General features: G+C 43.9%; 1 protein-coding gene and 1 long non-coding RNA gene across 2 annotated transcripts in view; one reads left to right on the forward strand and one right to left on the reverse strand.

The window, feature by feature from the left end:
- Nucleotides 1-599: 599 nt before the first annotated feature.
- On the reverse strand, nt 600-21,594 carry EMP1 (epithelial membrane protein 1). Its single transcript, XM_072798957.1, has 5 exons — nt 20,852-21,594; nt 6,247-6,360; nt 3,893-3,989; nt 3,641-3,781; nt 600-2,880 (listed from the first exon to the last, which is right to left on the reverse strand). The coding sequence occupies exons 2-5, from the start codon at nt 6,322-6,324 to the stop codon at nt 2,714-2,716; spliced, it is 483 nt and encodes a 160-aa protein (XP_072655058.1). The 5' UTR covers nt 6,325-6,360; nt 20,852-21,594; the 3' UTR covers nt 600-2,713.
- LOC140617460 (uncharacterized) overlaps nt 13,409-21,965 on the forward strand; it is a 62,648-nt gene continuing 54,091 nt past the window's right edge. Inside the window, exon 1 of the long non-coding RNA XR_012017691.1 lies at nt 13,409-20,506. This is a non-coding gene — a long non-coding RNA (uncharacterized lncRNA). The remainder of the gene's footprint in view (nt 20,507-21,965) is intronic.

Genomic DNA, 21,965 nt, shown 5'->3' on the forward strand with positions numbered 1-21,965 from the left:
CCACAGGGGACTGACAAAGCACCAAATCCACATTAAAACCATTTGTATGATCTTGGTGTTTACATGATGCTAGGGTACACAGCATCCACTCTGCTTTTCCACCATTAACTCCAGTCCTTATTGCTCGCAGAAAGTAGTAAAGCTTTCCTTTTCTCATTGCCCCATACAGATATGCCCAATTTATGCAATGAATGGGTTTCCGCAAAGCTAATGTGATGCATACCTTTGTGAATTGCTTTGTATTTTGAAGACACATTAGAGGTGTTGGCTATTTCAAAGAAATTTTACAAGTATCTCATTTCTTAATGTCATAAGTCATTCTGATTCAAGACCATAACATCTTCCTGGTGTATTAGCTTATGAAGTTCTATTTTTTGCTTTAGAGGTTTAATTAAAGTAAGCTAAAACTATACCTAATAACATTCATTTGCTTGAAAGAGTTATTGTAGAAATGCCTAATGTATTACCAGAAAGTAGTTTAATGTCTCAAATTAATGCCAAGTTGTTCAAATCACACTGATTTGACAACTTCATTAGGTATAAATGTCATTATTATCCCCACTGTCCTGCATTTTTTAGGAAGAAAACATTCACACAGGGAAGGGAATCAGAATCTATTTTTATATCCCTAGAGTTATAAACATTTGTATCAAAATATTTACAATTATAGTATATGAAATATCAATCTATTAAAGAAAAAGCCAAATACAGTACTAGAACAACCCACCAATGTAATGCAAATTACATGAGACATAAATGTCACAGAAATAAAGTAAAAGACAAGGGAATACATGGTTCATTCCAGTCATAGCTTGACTTTTCAACACAATGTGAGTATCTCTTTGGGGTATATCTGATATGTAAGTATACCTCTGAACATAAAACAGCCATCTATAATCATGTGATAATTAAATCATAATTAAAAAGTTCATCATCCTACAGTTTTTGTTGCCATCTCTCTACCCCCAGCCCAGGTAATCTGGTGGCCTACCCTCAATATTCCCTTAACCAGAATGAACATAGAGCAATATACTTAGTCATAGTCCTGTTACATAAATACCAGAAATCATGGCATAACAACTCCCCAAAAAGGAAAGGTATGCAAGAAATGGGATAAGGAGAGCTAGGAGGAAAGTAGGCAAGATGTCTCGGATTCTCCCTGGGGTAGATCTTCTCAGGTAATAAAGGAAATGTCTTCCCAAACCAACCCCTTTAGACAGAATCTGAGATGGCTTGAAATAGCTGCTCCAGGCCAGAGCAATGCCTGCTTAACCAGGAATAGCATACTGCTACTAAATCCTATATAGAAATGCTCCTATGGAAACAGACAGCCCAATTACCAACTGACTGGACACCATAAGAGTTTTTGCTTTTTACTTTTTCTCTTAAAGAAGATATCTGCCCGTCACCTATATCTTTATTTATCTTGTGGGAAATTTCTGATTCTCCTGGGAATGCAGGCACTCTGTTCTAATCATGACAGGAATCTAGTACACTTAATACTTGACAATTATATAGCACCTTTCACCAAAGGATCAATTTGGTTTTGGTTTGTGTGTGTTTTCTTATGCTTCCAAAATTACCCTGCCTCACCTGTGAAAGGGGATAGGCAGGGCCCCTGAAAGGCAACGGCTCTAGCCCATGTCAAAGTGAGAACTGCCACTGAGCCTAAGAGTCCTAATCCCCAATGTGGATAATTAACAAAAATGTACTCAAGAGTTATCATTAGAGGGAGAGTAATAAATCATCTTACAAGGAACCATGTCCATTCTCTCTCCCAATATGTTCTTAAAAGAAACACTGACTACATGGACAGGGAGTCCTAAAAACGTAACCCTACCGTAGCACTGTCACAAGATTGACCCTTGGTCCTGTAATTTGTGTGGTGCTTTCACCAATGAATTGGTCACTAGTGGCTTTACCAAAATGCCAGAAGAGTTGCTTTAGTTTTAAGCAAGAGGCCTAGCAAAGTCCATAGCAAGAGGTCTCCATGAGGGACAGCTGTGTGAGGTCTGGTCTGGGTTCTGACCATCCCCCAGGCCCTCCACTGTGAAAAGTTCTTTCTTGGCTTCACTAACCCACTAATTTGGCTTTAGGACTATATCTCTTTCTCCCATTTCGTCACAAATACCACTGAGTTCCACAGAGTTAAGTATCTGTTCTAAAGAGGGATAATGGCTCACTAGTCAAAGCCCTTGTATAGGTCCTTCAGACTGGAATGTCATGTTTTGCTTTGGGTCAGAAAGGCGGGATGGCTTCCAGGCAGGCTTAGCATATTCAACACAAAAACAATATCTGCTCTTGCTGGAACTTGTACCGCTATTTTAACTTGATGCAATGGGTCTGAGAACCTCAATGCAAGACCCAGAAATCAGCCTTAGGAGTGGAGTCAGTGGTGTGGCAGCCGATGGGGCCCCAGGCAGTGTGTGTAACTGAGAACAGCTGGAGGCCAAGTCTGGTGGCTGGAGAGAGGCTCTCCTGCTGCATCAAGGGAACAGCAGAGTACTAGCCAACTACTTTCTCCCAAGGGCAGGGGCTCGACAGTAGAGAACCTCCTCAAGAATGGTTTGAATTTCAGCCTCTCCCACCCTACTTCCCCTCCCCGCCCCCCCTCCCCACTCTTGGATTTTCCTGCATAGTATCTTCCACTTCCCGCCCAGATCCAATGGCTTCTTTCTCCCCACCCCCCAGATCCCTGTGAATTTGTTCAGCCTTATTTCTTTCTCAGGACTAGATAGAGAACGCCAATGATGAAGCTAAAGCAGAAGCAGATCCAGGTCAGGATGAAGGAGTAGCCGTGGTGACTGCTCTGGTACTGAGTTCCCTGACCATTGGCATAATGATGAGTATAGATGGATACTCCGACCATAATGCACAGCCCTGCAAGAGGAAAAAAAAAAATCATTTGGTTTGTTTGGTTTTTTTTTTTTTTTACATTAAAACCAAGAAAACAAATTGTATAACTTTTAAAAGATCCTGTTTTCCTCACTAGCAAAATGGGAAATTTCACTGGGAAAATAAAATCTGGCCATTGAGCCCCAAACCATGTCTTGTTGATATGCCTTGAACCAACCTCGATAGTTGTATTGATAAACTAGAGGTGTTTGGGCTCTCACATCTGCACTGGTTTGTGTAGCTAAAAGTGTAGAATAAAAAACACAGACCCTCCTGTCCCTCAACCAGCTTTTCCTTCTGGATCCCAGCATATGTAGGCAGGCCGCCCAGAATGCAAGAGAACACAGCCTTTCACCAAATGGCATGTGTTTGGGAAGAATGGCAGAAGAATGAGAACAGCACTGCTGGCAAGCCCTGTCGCAGTGGCTTTGTCTCTCTCAGGACTCTCATCTTCCTGCCCTCGAGTGTCTTGTATACAACCACTAGCAACGGATGTGGCCCAGCCACTTGGTAGCTACCAGGGAGCCCTAGGTTTAAACATGGCCATCTGTTTAAAGCAGGTGACAGTACTTATTCCAAACACTGGCAGGGGGGCTCAAAAAGAGAACAATCAGAGGAGAAAATTGTCCAAAGCAGCTTCACTAAGCCATGTGGTCATCTGTCCAAATGGCCAGAAACGCCCATGGTAAGACCTACATAAAAGCTTTTCCTGCCTACACCAGAGCTTGCCCCTTAGGATACTCACAGCACACCAGCATGGTGGCCCCGGATAGGAAGAAGCGGTTTCCTTTCTCCATGGTGAAGAGCTGGAACACAAAGACCACGAGGGAGATGACGGAGAAGATGATGGAGAGGATCATGAAGGCCTGCACTGCCTTGAGGGCGTCTGGGGATACAGGATGAGAACAGCGTTATTAGACAGATCCGTCCCCGGCAGGCTGCCTGCCTCCCCAATCACGCGAATTGTCGGTACTGAATACGGTCCTTCCATACATACCTTCACTGGCATAGGACAGGACATCATCACAGCCATCACTGGTGCAGTTTTTCCAAAGACCTACTGATGCTTTTGTAAAATCTGAAACCACCCAGACCTGCAACCAAAAGGAAACAAGCAGTTGTTCAAAAGCTGACCCTCTGCTTCTGAAGAAAAAGAAATAGCATTATCAGATTGGTGTCAGGATCAAATCTTAAGCAATACCCCGTAATGAGCCACAAATATGGCTGAGCCCCCCATCTCTTGGCGGAAATGAGATCTGGCTAAAACTGAAGTCACGTAAGTCCCAAGAGAAAAGATGAAGGATTGTGTGGCCAAAGAAAAATCACTTAGCTGGGATCCCTGGGTGGCTCAGCGGTTTAGCACTTGCCTTTGGCCCAGGGTATGATCCTGGAGACCTGGGATCGAGTCCCACATCAGGCTCCCTGCATGGAGCCTGCTTCTTCCTCTGCCTGTGTCTCTGGCGCTCTCTCTCTCTCTCTCATAAGTAAATAAAATCATTTTTAAAAAATCACTTAGCATCTCTGGGTTTCACATCCCTTGTAACTTAGGAAAAAAATGAAATAATTCAATCATAGTGGCTTAAAATTCTGAGTTCTAAGTAAAAGAAACACTAGATGAGGTGATTTGTTCTAAGTATGCACAACCATACGCTCTATCAAGACCATTTCAGGGGCACCTGGGTGGCTCAGTAGTTGAATGCCTGCCTTTGGCTCAGGTCGTGATCCTGGGGTCCTGGGATCGAGTCCTGCATTGGGATCCCCAGAGGGAACCTGCTTCTCCCTCTGCCTATGTCTCTGCCTCTGTGTGTGTGTGTCTCTAATGAATAAATAAATAAAATATTAAAAGAAAAAAAAAGACCATTTCATGTAAGGGACTATGGGTGTTATGAAAAAAAAAATGCTCATCTGGAGGCAAATAGGAAGCATATGGACCACTAAGAAAATAGCAGTGAGTTTGGGTGTCAAGAAGCCACTTCCATCTAAACAGAGGGAGGTGGGGGCCCCTGAAAGTAGCAGAGTAATCGAGATGTAATTCCCAAGGCTCACTGTGGTGCCACTGTCCCTTCCCACCCAGCCCAAGAAAAGCAATTATTCTCCTGGGAAACACACACCTGCCTTGTCCACACAGAGCACCTGTTAGAATGAGCATTGCTGGAAAGACAGGGCCAAGGATGTGTGATCACCTGCTCTCAATTCAGTAAACAACTGTATGCCAAGCCCTATATAGGGGCTGAAAATTCAGTATTCAGCACTCTAGCATCCACTAGGACAGTCTGAAGTCATTTCTCAGGCTTGCTATCCTGAAAGACTTGGGGGCTGGTGCACAGAAAGGCTAACCTGAGGTCCGGAGGAGGCCTCATGGGCGAAGATTCTTAAATTAGCCTTGCTCGTGACCCACATCCACCAACGTTAGCAAAACTCTCCTATCTGAACTTCAAAACACATCAGTCCTTTAGTTGTAACATGGACCTGAACAGATCCTAGAGCCACCGTTTCCCCGTCTAGTGATTGTTGGCCTTGATTTTTGCCTGCAAGGAGCAGTCTTGTTTCTTTGAGAAAAGCACAACAAAGGCAAATTTGATGCTATAAACTACCACTAGAGGTCAGAGTAGCCCAAGGTTCAGAGAGAAAAAGCTACTACTGCCTTCATATTGTTACTTCTTTACTTTCTTTCTTCCTTCCTTCCTTCCTTCCTTCCTTCCTTCCTTCCTTCCTTCCTTTCTCTTTCTTTCTTTTCTTTTCTTTTTGAACTCAAGCTAATTCCTTGGAACCAGGTTAATCTTTCAAAATTCCACCTTCATATGCTACTCGCTGCTCAGAATTTGAATGGGTCAGTGTGGCAACCAAAGCTTCTCATCATCTCTCTCCCATCTATCCTTCTAATCAAGGTTCCCAGAAGAAGGAAAGGAAGTTCTGCTCCTGCCACATAGGTGTCCCCATTCTGCCCTGAACAAAGCCTCTCCCTTTCCCCAGGGGACCTTGGCCAGCACTCTTGCCCAGAATGCATCCCTGTGCTCCTTCCAGGATTCATCTTCTGCTAAGAGACCCCTCCCATCTGCCCATCCACCAAGCTCTACCTCCCGAGAAGGTTCTGCGGGAGACTGAAGAAGTCTCATTGCCTTCTGCAGCCTCTCGACGCCTACAGCCCTGGCAAGGGCTTTGGTCACTCGCCAAAGACATTGGCTTTTATCCTCCTGCTATTTGTTTGAAGTGCAAGTGTGTGTTTATTTTTTTCCACAACTAAACTGTATATTCATGAGGGGTAGGGATTGTGTAGTACTTGGTAGCACTTTGTGTAAATATTCAAATAACTTCTGGGTGAATGAATGAACAAAAGAACATGTTACTCACATTGGCAATGGTGGAGACAAATAACATGATGACAGTGGCGATGTGGACCACAAAGATACCAGCCAGTAGTACCAACATCTTGGCTTTTTGATGCCTCAAAGAGCAATGAGAGTTCTGAAAAGAAGAGAAGATAAAGGAGGCAAAAAAAGGTTACTGTCAGATTCAATCAGACAATTCAGCTTTCCCACACATGTGGACTGTCCACTAAAATCAGGAGTTGCAATAAAAACCATGTCACAATTTCATTATAAATTCCTAAAAACATCTTGTTAACCTAGTTTCCTAAATGCCTATTCATCTATTTATATATATATATATATATAAATATAAACATAATTCTGCTTCTCAAGTATTTATATACTCATCTCTCTAATACAGCCTGTTTGGGGAAAAATTTTTTAAAAACACATGTAATCACTGTTACTGTTTTATTTTGTTTGTGTTTTAAAAACCAAAATAAGACTTGGTTTTTAGAAGGCCTTTTCACAGCTGTAATTTCCAGGTTTCTGTGCGACAATGTCATATAAATCCCCATTTTCCACTAGGGAAGTGTCCGTGGCTCTATCAAACTGCACATTCAGCGATATTAATAGATGTGGATGCCTTCTGCAGAATAGCAGCTATTACTCAGTGCCCATAGACTGAATAGGCTACTAATTTGATCCTAGGTGATATAAAAAATGTGAGAGCCACAACTTCTGTTATTTATAATGCTGTTTGGTATTCAGTAATTATAACCACCTAATTATGGCATAATGGTCTGCTTACCTACTGCTTAAACATTTCAGATTTGTATTACTGCACCTGAGCCTTTTGGCTGGATGTGCCTCATGGTGGGGACTCTGCTATTGGTCTAGGGCAAAATGCTGTATTTTCTTTGATGCAATACGTCAGTTCCAGGGCTTTAGAAGTATGCAGCCTGAAACACCACTATATGGGCCTTCTATTTGTGCATGACACTTACACAAAGTCCAATCCTTCAGGACTCCGTGGAGAAGATAGGCAAATGCATAAATCACACGGTGGGAGGATTGGGAACTAATACAGATTAAGAGTGGGCATAGATAAACCAAACTGTTCGGCCATAATCTCAGCAGAGGAGAAGAAGGGAGTCCACTGATCATTAAGAAAGTATGAAGGATGCACATGGGAGTGCCTATTCCGACTTATGTCAACAGCAGAGGGAGTGCTTCTTCATGCCCAAGATAGTTACAGTTACGGTGCAATGCAGTCTCAAGGGACTTCAAAAGGAAAGAGCTGGAGGTTATTCACACCGGGGTGGATGTGTGGATGTCCCCACCTAGGGAGGAGATGGCTGGACACATCCTGCAATTGTCCCGCTTCTCCCCTCACTCCACCTAATTTAATTGAAGCTTTGAGCATGTTTGAGCCACTTTCCTACTGTCCGGGGTATCTAGTGGCAAGCACTAATGCTATCATCCCAACATTTCAAGTGCCTTTATCTCCTGTCACTTTCCTCATCAGGTACTCAAAATTAAGAATGCTCTTTCAAAAAAAAAAAAAAATCTAGAATGTCCTAACGTACATGAAGGGGTCCTGCTCTTTACAGGCCAAGAATTAGAGTCAGACTTTGGCTTCCACCGTCTATCCCAACCTGTACCAACAGCCCCTGCCTTCCTTTCCAGTCCCAGTATTTCCCTCCACCCCAGGCTACTTTGTAGGAATTTGTCCAATTTCACTGTGAATGACAAAAATCATGAAGTTTATCCTGCCACCTCAGGGGAGAGCTTGGAGCTTTCATGCCTGCTATTAATAATCTCCCTGCGCATTCAAATATTCAAATTCATTTTTGTTTTCTGCAGATTCGCGCGTACCTCCACAATTTTCTGCTTGACTTTAATGTACAGTGAAAAGAGGTTTTGAATTAAACAGTTTCAGTTAGAATCATCTAGTCCATTTCTTCCATTTTCAGTATCCTCCTATATAAAGTAGGGGCTGCAATGCTGATCATACAGGGAAATACAAGGGTTATGGATCATGTTCATGAAACTATCACAGTGTCTGCCACATGGCAGGTACTAATGGGGCTGCTTTGCTTGTGGTTATTAGTATCACCATTATTAGTCTGTGAAACTGAGAGTAGCTGTTGTCAACATAACAAGTCAGTTAGTCACCAGGCTACCCCTTGTTAAATACAAGTAATAGGATACCTGCTACATACTTCACCAGGCAGTATGTATAAACCATTTTGGTCCTCTTAGAAGTTGCCATTATGTCTAATCCCTGCCCTTTGAGTGGGGACACCACTAAGAATCCACCCTCGAGAATCAGAAGGAGAAATCTCACTCTTCTCAGTCCTATCCTGACCATCCTCCCTACACCCCCAAAATTCACATCACTGGATCCTGATCTTGCCCTTCATGGGGAAAGAAAGAGGCTGACTCTAGGGAATTACAAATATTACATAACAATTTATATGTTTGATCTTCCTTGGTCTTATAAATGTCTTTTTTATTCCTTTGGCTTCTAACTGACAAACATCCTCCTCCTAATAGAGGGAAGTGATGGAGAGGCCAAGAACAGAATACAATACACCAAGTGAGTCCTCTTAAATGAGGGAGAAGAAATGCTGTGAGTTTTCTGCCTTACATGCTGTTGGGAATTCAGCAGCACTTTCTGTCTCCTTGGTTTGCTATGTAATCCTCTGATTGCTTTCATTCCTGCTCGCCCTTTCTATTGGGATGACTTGATTGTTATTGCATTCCACACACCCTTTTCTTACTGCAGCTCACTTGAGCCCATCCACTGCACCCCCAGGCTCTGGATCTCACTCCTGATCTAGAGGGTAATGGCTTTACGAAGGAGAGGTTCGATAGTGCCCTGCTGTGGAGTGTCCCCTGTTACCCAGGGCCTGGCACTTCCCCGTGTGTGTTGCATGTGCTCTCCTGCTTTGTCCTGGCCACTTTATCCTTCAGGCCAGTTGTCTGAGGAGGCTCTCTTCGCCTGACATGAGAACTGTTTGATCCCTGGGCTGAATGTGGCACATTTTAATTAAGTGTGCTCTGGTCTGCTTATGAAATGAGACCGTTGCCACCGTTCAAGAACCAAGGCTGAATCTCACTCCTGATCTAAACCGAAGCCCCACCTGATCATTATTCCCCTGCCTGCTGCCGGCTGGAGGAGTGGGTGGGAGAAGCAAGCAAAGAAGTAACTCTCTTTCATCTTAGGTTCCTGTGATTGTGTCACATCTATCTACCAAGGAAAGGAGAAAATGTCTTGGATTAGCTGGAGCTCTTAATACAGAACACATAATTCCCTCTGCTTTTGGCTGCTGCATCCAGCCAGAAGTAGGGGCTATTTAGCTGGAGCTAGTGCATAATGTATGTAGCTTCTCCATCTTTTCACTGCCCCCAATTTGTCAGGTTTTATTAGTATCATCCATTGTCAGGTTAGAGGTGCTTCCATTGTTTTTAGTGACCCTCCCCAACACCTTCGGAAACAGAATGAACAGTCTTCTTAAATTTCTGACCTAGATTATTATTCCTAGTGAGCCAGACCCTATACTAAAGAGTCCCCAGGGATCCCTGGGTGGCGCAGCGGTTTAGCGCCTGCCTTTGGCCCAGAGCGCGATCCTGGAGACCCGGGATCAAATCCCATGTCGGGCTCCCGGTGCATGGAGCCTGCTTCTCCCTCTCCCTGTGTCTCTGCCTCTCTCTCTCTCTCTCTCTCTCTCTCTGTGTGTGACTATCATAAATAAATAAAAATTTACAAAAAAAATAAAATAAAAAATAAAGAGTCCCCAGCAAATTGAAACTCTCAGCGAGAGGTGGGGTACAAGGGCAAGTTTTTGAGATCTTTATAGATAACCATGAGAACTACCTAATAGGTGAATGTCTAGAGATCTATTGAATAGCAGAACATAATAGGGATAAAAGAAGGCCTCAGGCTCTTGAAACTTCCACCCACCCGCTACTTGCAGCATAACTTACAGGGAGACTCATTCCCTACCCTGGTCTGTATCTTGCATCATACAAAAGCACTGAAAAGAGACCATTTCTGCACATTCATATCATTGGAAGTATTGGCTGCTACAACTTTCTTTCTTGGCAATTTGTTTCACTAAAACAGTAATTAGCTCCTTCCTCACACCTCTCTAAAATGCTTTGGATGGCACTCTCCAGTGGAAAGCATACCCTTAGTCACAGCTGGGCAACTCAAACCAGGAAGTACAAAATAACAGTATTGCAATCCTGAATACTTTGGTGCAATGCCTGCCCCTCAGAGCATTTGGTGCACTGGGCAGTCCCAGTTTGTCAGTTGGTTATTGGGAACTCCCATAACGTCATTTATGGTACTTCAGCTCTCAGACTCCAGCCCACAGAGCTAGTCCATTCACAGGGTTCTTGAAGAATAGGACATCCACTGGTTATTCTATGTGAGGTGCCAGGAACACATTTCTCCACCCATCACTGTAAGCAGAATAGGACTTCTTGGGAGAGGAGTGCTCAGGGCTATCATTGGACTGGGTGAGAAACAGAAAAGTATAGGAGGCATGAATGTTGACTCTAGAAAGAAATGGAGTATAAAGAGAAAGGGAAGTTAGAGACTTAGAGCCACACCTCAGCTCTCTGATATCCCTTTTCTGTTGTTCTTTCTTCCAAATGCACAGGCCAGCCAGTTCCCTTTCCACCACCACCATTTTTTATTCCTGCTCATATTTCTCCTTTTTTTCTCGAATTGCCCAGCCCACAGAGGACAAGCAGTCTCTTTATGCTCCTAGTCCCAATGCAAACCTCAAAATCGCTGACCATTCTAGATTTGGATTCAGTTCTTTGCCCAAAGAAAACCATTATAGTTAGTGGAAATGACCTTGAGAATTACAATTGCTGGTGATTGGATGTGTAAATGACTAAATAATATGGGGGGGAATAATTGTCATCTCCACTTGTCTCCATTCACTTAAAACTTAAAACCTTCCTACTCCCCTAAAATATGAAAGAATCAAAGAAACGTAGTTCTGAGACTGCCTTGCACTTCCTCTTTGCCTTCTTTTTTTTTTTTTTTTTTTATGGTACTCTGACCCTGAGAAATCAATCAGGACCCTGTGAACACCTTTCCTTTTCTGGTGAGTACCGAATACTGCGCAGACCTTGAGAATAATGGACTTCTAAAGACACAGTAGGGGAGTTTAGATGTTCGTAATTTAGCTCCATAGTTGTTAAGCTAGGATCAGATAACTTCTTCCTGCCACAGAATATGTGTGTTTACTGAAGAGCCACTACCAGAGTCTGGGGGATACATATCTTTAAGAGTGGTTTAGGTCACAATAATTGGGAACAATACAACAGAAAAAAACAATCAAAAACCCACTTCTCCAGCAAAGGAAGTAGTGGAAATCCTGGGCTTGAATCGCTGAAGAAGTAGCCTGAACCTGAGGGTAAAACATAATAAAAAATGGAGGTGGAGGGTGGGAAGGGCAGGGGTTGTGTGAGCAGAGGGGGAGTCTCACAGAGCTCAAATGTTCATGACTCATTTGAGAGTGGGTAAGATTCTCCCAAAGGCACAGTGGAGCATCCTCTACCAGATGGTGCAAGAGAGCCTTCTGAGAGCATGTGAATCGGCTGGCTAGATAGAAGACAGTTTAGTCATTTTCCTGACCGCCTTGGATAACCCGATCTTCTCTGATGAGAAGAGAGCAGTAATAGTCAGCTGCCAAATTCCCCGTCTCTCCTTCCGCTCAACCCAATTTTATTGCCCAAAGCACAGTCAGGTCATGAGTTCTTCCTTTATTATTTATCCCTCATCTATTCCTTAATTCCTGCTCACATTGTCCTTGCCCAATTCAGATCCTAACCTAGCCCAAGCATCAGCCTCTCGCAGGATCCTCCTTCTGAGCTCCTCCTTCTCTGACATATCTTCCACGCCACTGCATTATCTGAACTTGTCACTCCTCTGCTCAAAATCCTCCAAACATTTCACCACCCCCTCCACCAGTCACTAGGCAAGAGGCTCTAAACACCTTACTCGAGCCCTGGGAATGCTGATAATGTGGTTTCCAAAGTTTCCAAAGACAGCCCTGCTGTCAAGTGTCCTTCCTCCAGGAGCTATCAAATTTTTTTCAAGGAAACTCAAATCCTGCCTCCTCTAGGAAGCCTTCCCAGATACATAGGTCAGAAGTAGTCATTTTCCCCACTATCATATTACTAAAACCACTAGTGGCAGCCTGCCTGGTAACAGAATTACTTATGGAAATATTTGGCTTACCAACCCCTAAGATTGTAAGTTTCTGAAGAGAGAGTCTTATCTATGACAGGTACCAAGTAAACATCCATTCGGTGAGCAAATAAATGTTATTAAGAAGGCAATTTTTTCTTACATACATGAACTTTAGTCCTTAAAATTTTTAGAAATTACTTATACATTACTCTTGTTATTTATACATTAATTTAGAATTACTACTAGAAATTATATATTACCACTTACATTATTTCTGTAGAAATTATTTATACATCACTACTATTGTATCTTATTAAATGCAAACTCTGTGTTACATATTCCTATATAAATGCCTTTGTAAACATATGAATATTTCCTGAGTAACTTTGACATTTTAATACGCAAGGGTGTATATATATATACAATATATATATTGTATATATTGTGTGTATATATATATTGTGTATATATATATATTGCCTTTTATTTAAGAGGAAATAAGTAGATACAAAGAAAATACCTTAAATTTCTAAAAACTAATTTGTCAGCAGATTTAACTTTTCTATCTCTTTAAGTTATAGAATCATTGGACTGAGAACAGGGGCCTTAAAATTCCTTCCTAATAAATGAATCTCAACTACAAACCTACACCACAGAACTATCTAAGTTATGCTTAAACTCCTCCAATAACAGGGCGCTCACTACTTGCTAAGACCCTCCCACCAGAAAGTCCTTCTGACAATGAATCAGAATTTGCTCTTGGCAAATAATACTCTTGATCTTAGTTCTGCCCTTAATCTAAAGCTGCCTCTTCACACCTTTCTTAGAATGGTCACCTTCTCAGCAGAACTTTCAGGTTACCAGAGAATTACCCAAAAGACATCACCTTAGATCCCCAAATCTCAATCACATCATAACATGGTCTTGATTTTATTCAACCGTTAGATTTTATTCAACTCTCTCTTCTCATTGATTTATATTTTCCCGATTACGAAATCTCCATCTCTTTCTGGAAAACTGTAAATTTTGAAAAAAGTTGTCTCACACCATCTGACCAAAGACATGGTGCTTTCTTCAAGGCACGAGAAAAGATGAGAGACAAAGCTGCCCCTGATCACATGCGCTCCATGAGTCAGCCCCTATCTCTGTGCCATCTCCCTAGCGTGACACCCAGCAGCTGCCACTTCTCCTTAAGGACACCATGTAGAGTGGCAGCACCAACGCCTTTCTATGGTCTCAACCTCAGTATCATTCTGCTTTGGTCAGTTTGTTTTTCATGTGTCTGTGTCCCATCGAGGATCATTTGGGTTGGCAAAGTGGATGTCCATTAAACACAAAAGCAGAAAAGGAAACACTCTCTTTTGGGAGCAGTCAGAGAGGATGTATCTGGAAGAGGAAAAGGCTGGGATTAAAAGCAGGTTGAGTGGATGAGACCTTGGATGAGCTTTTCTGGCCATTGTTATTGTTATTTTTTGTCGGGCGTACTTTCCATTCTAAATATTGTTTTTACGTAGGGGTAGGAGAAGGGGATGTTAATTTCTCCGTGGGAAACAGGGGGAGAGAAAGGATCCCAAAGGACCATTTCCTCCTGCCTCTGAATATCTGATGTTTGGTATGGAAGGAAAGAATTTCAGGTTGTACCTCACCATATCCACGTCATCCTGGGGCCTGATGTTTTTACGTACAGGGCAGTTTTTATGAGCAGGAGAAATATCAGGCATCAAGCCACAAAAGTAACTACATTGTTCCAGGGAAAACAACTATTTTTTCATGGTCTTCGGAGAAGGGAATTCCATCTCCCAAATGTGGTCTATCAATAATAAATGGAGGTATTATAGAAAGGGTAGTGTGTATCTGTTACTGGTATAAACTAGCACAGACTCTCGCATAGTTAGGGATGAAGAACCAGGGGATGGGGAGTGTGGGAACAAGATTGCTATTAAAAAAAGAAGAAGGGAAGGAAGGAAGAAGGAAGGAAGGAAGGAAGGAAGGAAGGAAGGAAGGAAGGAAGGAAGAGAAGCACCTATTAGAAAATCAAAATCTCAAAAAAATTCTGCCTCTGAGTTACTGCTGACTCTGGGAAAATCTCATACCTCTGGCTGGTGGCTCCTACGGAGATAAGAGTACATAGTAGTAAAGAGCATGGGTGCCAGGTTCAAATCCTGAACCACCATTTTTTTTTTCATTTCAGTGCTGTTGAGGTATAATTGACATATTAAAATTGTAAGATATTTAAAGTATACATTGAGGGGATTTGTTGACTCCAACACTTCTTAACTGCCATCTATCGACCTCAGAGGGCTAGTGTGAGGATTCGTGACTGATGAGCAAAGGCTATATGGTTGTTGCTTTTTCTTTGATTTCCTTTAAAATGAGAGGCTCCAGGCCAGCAAAATGGGCTTTTAGCTTCTCTGGCAGAATCTGAGGTCCAACACTTATGCTAAAGGCAAACAAGTGGAATGAACCTTGTTTTTGCAAATGCTCCCAAGGAGAATAACCGTTCTCTCTCTCTCTCTCTCTCTCTCTCTCTCTCTCTCATTTCCCCCTTGTCCTCCTTCCTGTCCAAGGAGGGGGTGGATCTGGCAACATCTGCGAAGGCTCAGGCCAGACCTGGGCCTCATGCCTCTGCCAGCCCACGCCCCCAGACCGCAGCTGGCCAGGCCACTGGGTGGTGTCCCCCGAGGGTGAGGACAGAAGCTGCAGTTGTCCTCTGCTTCTGACACCAGAGGAGTGTTCTGGCCACCAGGACGTCTTCAAAGGAGAGATTGCCAAGACAAAAACCAGGGTTTGGGAGGAAAATCAAGGTGTGTCCCAGGCCTGGCGGCGCTTGGGTGGGTCGACAGTAGGTGGCGACAACATGCTTCACCCAGCAAAGCCGCGGCCTGGCAGCCTGTGGAGCTGGGCGGAAGGCAGCCTGCCACCAGAGGCTCTGGGTGGGTGGCAGGGGCTCCTGCTCTTCTTGAGGGCACTTGGTTATTTAGGGATTTAGAGGCATCGAGGTTATTTAGTCTGTTCCCTGAACAAAGGAGGGAATGGACCTTCCCTGGAGCTGAACCAGAATCAGAACCCAAGCCTACCATCTCCCATCTTCCACACCGAGGCCTCTTCCACTCCAGCATGATTTTCCCTCCCGCATTGGCCTCAGGATTCTGCAGACATTCTAGAACCTCTACCAGAGCTACCCTTCACTCTCTTCCTCCCACCAGCTCCTAGTCAATCAGAGGGTCAACACAGCCCCTCAAAAAGGTGCCAAGGGCAGCTGCTTCTTTCTGTCATACAGCTGAGGAGGCCTGCCAGCAGAGCCAGTTTACCTGGCCACCAAAAAGCCCAAACCAGATCCCCACAGTGCAAGTTCTGAGATGTGCTTCCAGCATTCTGCCCTGGCCCCGCCCTCAGCACCAGGGTCCCTTCCCCACCAAAGCCATATCCCACAGAGGGAAGATGGAACGCAATTGCCAGCCCAACTCACTGTTTCAGGGTAGCAAACCTCTCTCCAGTTCCCCATCATCAGCCCCCTAGGGAGGGACCTTTGATTATTTGAAAGAAGTCAAAGGATCAAGGACTTCATTTTGCTCCTAGCTCTGATCTGACTCTTCTGAAAGGGGGGAAAGCATCAAGGGAGATCACTGCTCTGTTGGCATAAATATCCAATGGAAATTCATATGACACAGAGCATGTATTGACCAATATTTTTTCCTTGGGCAACAAAGATTCTTCAAAGGGGACGAGGAAAAGAATATTTGGCACTACGGACTGTTCTGAAACACTGGGTGGTGGTGGTGGTGGGGTCCCCAGACAAGAAGGGAAGGAAATAAGTGGAAATAAGTTGGTTAAGCTTCCACTTCTTGATCTCAGCTCAGGGCTTGATCTCAGGATGGTGAGTTCAAGCCCCATGTTAGGTTCTACACTGGGCGTGGTCTACTTAAAAAACGGGGGCAGGAGGAATAAGAGTGGAATCCTCCTCATACTTCTCCTTTGCTCTTTGGCTTTCTCCCTGTCTTTCATTTTCCACTTCACTCTTTCTCCCTCTTCTAAGGCTTTCCAGGGGCACCTCTTCTCTCCCTCCACATCCGGGCCTAAGGAAACCCAAGCATTTGCATTTGATCCCTCTCTCCTCCCCTCCTATTCGTTCTCATCCACACCTTTACTGCCACACCCTCCTGCTGCAGGGTCTCCCTCTCAGAGAAGAGGGTGGAGCTCCTGTCCCAGGACCAGCTCAGTTTCTCTCTGAACCTGGTTTGGTCATCGGTGAATCTCTTGTTGTTGTCGGTATCTTAACAGGCTTATATAAAGGCCCAGGCAGCCTCCTCTTCTCATCAGAGCTGGCACCCTGGATGTTTTATTAACCGAACCTCTTCCTTGTCTTCCAAGAGCTGGGTGAAATGCTCATTGCTATCTGATGATAAGGCCTAAGGAATCTCAGAGTGGATGAGCAGAGGAGGCTGCCTGGGCCCTCAATCCTCTGGAAAATGCCCTGCAATGCAACAGGATGCCTCATTTAACTTTTCTACCAATTCCTATAGATTAAACTATTAGCGTGAGCCGAGGGATTTCTCAAAACGCAATGATAAAATCCTAGAACACTAGAATCTCAAAGTCATGAGGGGCCTTGGAGACCATCCAGTTCAGTGCCTTCAATCAAGAAGACAAGGGATTTGCCCATGCTCCTAAGGCAGAGTCAGGACAAGACCACAAACTTGCCTTGTGCCCTTTCCATCTCCCTATTCAGCCATCTTGCGTCTGCCCTGAGATTCTTGCCACCACTTTCAACCTATGCCTATGTTCTCAATTTTAATGACCCCACTGGAAAAGAGAATTCATGAAACAGACTCAGGAAATACAAAAGCTGCCACATCCACATAAAACCCAGCACCAAGAGCAAAGGAGTCCATTTTAGTTCTAGGAAAATGCCTATAACCAGAAAAGGGAAGAAAACGCTGACCCAAATATTTTTAAAAAGGAAGAGAGAGAAACAGCGATCTCCACAAAGGTTTGTACTTTTATCTTTATGCTTATGTCAGTGGATGCCCCAGTTAAATTAAAAGAAATTATTTTACCCATTCAGGACACTGGGGACTGAAGTATTACAAAGAGTGGTCTCCAGACATATGTGTTTGGGGGCTGGGGAATTGTGAATTCAAGTAAACTTCTAATCAGAATCATATTTGGGTTCCTTTGATTACTGACCAGAAGTCCAGGATCATCTAAGCAAAACTAGGAAGAGTACTGGAAAAGAGAAATTTATGATCAGAAAATTTCAGATCCACACTAGCTAAAGATTATGAGCTCTTCTCAAGGACTGACCCATTTTGCAGGCCAGCAATCAGTCTGGGGTTACAATGGTTTGTCGGCTTGTTCCCGTAGTTATCATGACAGGGGCTCCATGGTAAAATGGTAAAAATGTGAAGGTGTGAGCTACAGGAACCATAAACCAAGTTATAGGATCACCCCAACAGGGCCAAGTTAGAAGCCTGCGTCTCTGGTATTGGACTGATTTAACCATGACCTCGTGGGTAGCAAACTGGGTGTGTCCCTCTGAGTATGCACATCCAAGAGTCCCAAATGTCTCCAAGCTTTTGTGTTAGGCAGCCATGTACATACATGTGGTAAGTGAAAGACAAAGCCATATTCATGTGTGTAGAAAATGAAATACCTCAGAATCAAATCATGTGTGTATGGCTGACACATGTATAGTTTCAAAGCCTTAAAAACACTTCCTGCTATTTCTAAGTCTTAGGTAATAGTAATAAAATTAATAATAATAATACTGACCCATCAAGTTTTACCATTAAATATTGTTAAGTGTTTAGAGGATAAAGGGCACTGGGTAGAGAAACTACAAATACAGAATAGATCATTTCTGCACGCCCAGGACTGCAGAAGTATGAACAAAGTATAGAAGTTACAGAGATGCCACTTGTGCTGAATTTAAGAAATTCTAATAATTAGAGCTATCTAGCAATGTGGCACCAGGGCAGGCTTGGGGGAGCACAGAGGCACACTCTGAGGTAGGGAGCTCCCCTATTCTGGATATTTTAAGGGAATGTAAAGTGGCCATCTGTCCAAGGAGAGGTAAAAAATAGGATTTCTGCATGTGGTAGGAGAATGAATAAATCGTTCTTCAAACTGAGAATCCCTCCCGAACTGAGAATTTGATGCACGAAATTCAAGATAGAACATAACTAAACTTGCCTTGTGTCCTTCCTGTGGCCATTTTTCAGATATACTCCCCACCAGGCTCTGAGGAGTCTATAGAAAAACATTTTGCTTCATATGTAAGCCTTCTAGGTCTCTGACTGCTCTCTCTCCACTGATCCCAGTGCATCTGGCATCAACTGAGGCCCTAAGAGCCCCCAGACACAGCCAAGAGGGTCTGCATTCCAGGGTCTTTATAGAGCCTACTCAAGGCCCCTTGGGGTCTAGAACGCTCTTTCTCCCCCCAGGACCTGGATGGGCCTAAGCTGGTCTCCAGGGGGAAGCAGGAAGAGTTGAGAAAGTCACAGTAAGTCTTTCTGGTCAGTGGAAGGGATGCTTTTCCTTTCCTCAGAGATGTGCCCTGTACTCCTGGGAGGCAGCCAGCATCTGTTTGGGATGTGGTCTGCTCCGGGTTGGCCCCTGATGGCCCTCTGCCAACTTCCAGGACAGTGTAGTGCCCTCAAACAATGTGAAATCTGGGGGGTCCTCTGACCAGGACGCCAGACCGGATGTCCTGCAGCCCTCCAGACAGCACTCCACCCCCGCCCCATTCTTCTGAGTCTTTGGTGGAATTCAATCTGCCTCTGAGGGTGGGAGGCAGCAGGGGGAAAACAGAACCCTCACATTTCAGTGTTTTCAAAGACTTACAGCTGAAATCCAGAAAAACTCCTGCAGCTAAGGAGCTCGGAGGCACTCACTCTTTCTCTGAGGCAGCAAGGAAAGCAGGAATTCAAAATTGCCCTCAAACTCCAGGAAATAACATACAGCCTATTTCCTCACTTAGGGAGCTACAGTGTAACATGAAATGTTGCACACACACAAAAAAAAAAAAAAAAAAAATGCGATTCAGGATGGTCTATATCCTCAGATTTGTATTTTCTGCCTGCCGACTGGTTCAATATTGCTTATAGTTTTAACTTGCACAGAACTACAAGAAGGTCCGTACTAGATTCATAGAATACCACTACTATCAACTTAATAATGGCTTCCCTTCATCCACATCCATGTAATCTGGAAATAATAAACATTTTAAGCAAATGTGGGAGTTCCCTGCATCTTGAAAAGTTTCCCTTGCACTTAGTTAATCATCCCCTCGAGGGCAGTTTTACGAGGCGCCTTGTCTGTACAATGTACACAGGCTGATTACATTTAAATCTTCTCTTCTAACGAACGGCATTTCTAAAGGAAAAGCCTAATTTTGTCAGACAAGCTGAATCCTGTCATTCCCCTCGTCTTGTTTATGTAGGGAAAAATAAAGCCAGTATCTATGTTGAAATGGGCCACACCTCAACCAAAATGCTAATGTAAAACAAAAGCAAATAGAAATCATTCCTTTTCCTTTCTCTCCAGATTCACTTTATGATTAGCCCGAGTGTTTGCATTTGCACAACCACATGTTGGAAAAGTGAGAAGATGAATAGTCCAAAACAATCACCGCCTTCCATGCGGAAAAATTCCGCATCCACCTAAAAAATCATCTTATTGTTTCTAATATGTCATCTTTTCACTCAGCACTAAAATTCAGCTGTTTCTGGGGGTGGAAGCACAAAGCCATTCAATATTTTTTTTATTTTATTTTTTTATTTTTTATGGGAGCAGATGAAGTTCCCCCACCCCACCCTCTCTTCCAAATCCAGTTTCCCTCCTGCCTCTCCAGGAGGAAAAAAAAAAGATCTAAATTTAAGCAAAAGTGAATGAACAAGCTGAAAGAGTAGTAAAAAACTGTAAAAACAACAGCAAAAGTAAACTGAAAAGCACTTATCTCTCCACCACCATCCAAAAAAGACCAGCAAACAACCAACAAGAGAAACAACTCCAGTCCTGAAGCAATCTGAATCAAAACGGACAACCTGGAACACATCTGGCAAGTCAGGATGCCCTTTCAAAGGTATGTAGTGTTTCCTCCATAAAGACTATCATAACCTGGTGGGTTCCAAAGTCCCTGCTCCCGAGCAGAACCCGGTCACTGCAAAGCACAACCGCAGCCCAGTCCTGCTGAATTGCATGAGTCTCCCAACCCCCGTCAAAAGGCATTTGTCTGAACCTCATAGAAAAAGTCTGTCTGGGTATCCACTTTTAGCCAGAAGTTTCAAGAGTCCAATTCAGAGAATCGTAGAAAAAATAGCAAAAGAAAAAAAGAAAAAGCAAAGCTTAGATGACTAGGTCGGAAGGACAGCGGAGAAGGAAAGCGAAACTTTGCTGAGCTTCCCCGCAGCTTTGAAAGCTTTCCTACCTGAGGATCCAAGGGACTGATGTGCCCTGAGTGGCCGGAGCTGGTGGCTGCCTGGTCCGCTCCTCTGGAGGTATGTGACCGCAGTGAGGGGAGGGACGTGCCTCCCGAGGTTATAAGTTTCCAGCGCTGGTGTGCTGGGGTGTGTGATGGGTGGTTTCTTTTCACTCTGTTTTAAAGGAGTTTCTATGAATCAGTCTGACTTTAAAAAAAAAAAAAAAAAAGATTTGTTGGTAAAGCTACGCCCTGCTAGGTTGGCAGTTGGTCAAGAGAGGCTGGGAGTGAGCCATCAATTCAAAGAGCCTGTTTAGGCTCTCTCTGACTCACACACATAGACCACAGTGGAAAAAGGAGTGACACTGCTTCAAATGAGTAATAGGAGTCACACAAATAGATCTGTTTACCGAAGCCCATTCCTCCTCACCAAAAAGGAGACTTGGTTACCATGGGCATAGGCAAAACAGAAGTTATCTGTCCAAATGTTCACTTGGGGAGGGGGAGAGAGAGGGGGGGACAGGGCCCTGCCCATTGAAATCCTAGCTAATCATCAAAGGAAATCCTCATTCCTCCTCTCCCATCTAATGCATCGGTGGCTGTCCACTGTCAGGAATGATCAGATTTACTTCTGATTTTCTTCCCCACCTAATCCTGGTGCCCTGTCCTATGGGCAGTTGTAAGACAAGGCCTGGGAATCAGTCCAGAAGAGGACAAGCCGAGATCCTTCATAGCCCTGCCTCTGAATGATGGAGCTTCGGTAAAACAGCATGCTGGTCTTTAATTATACTCTGTGAGTGAATGCCCATGTGGACTCCTCACATCCTGGAGCAAGTGCTCTAGTTGAGAACTTTGCTCTCTGATCTCCTTGTAATAATCATCTGGACCTTGTTCCATACTTGGGCTCCACTGGGAGGGGCCCTGGGAGTCACCTAATCCTACAGCCAAGGCATTCCCAGGAGACAAGAGCTCAGATGCCTGAGTTCAAGCCCTGCTTTCCACTCACTAGTTGTGTGGCTGCGGGCAAATCGACCTCCCCAGGCCTGTTTCCTTGTGCGTCAAATGGGGGCAGAACATACCTATCTCACAGAGCTGTGGTTAGAAATACATAAAGAGAGCTTAT

The sequence above is a fragment of the Canis lupus genome, chromosome 25 (assembly GCF_048164855.1).
Source record: "Canis lupus baileyi chromosome 25, mCanLup2.hap1, whole genome shotgun sequence".
NCBI classification, from domain to species: Eukaryota; Metazoa; Chordata; class Mammalia; order Carnivora; family Canidae; genus Canis; species Canis lupus.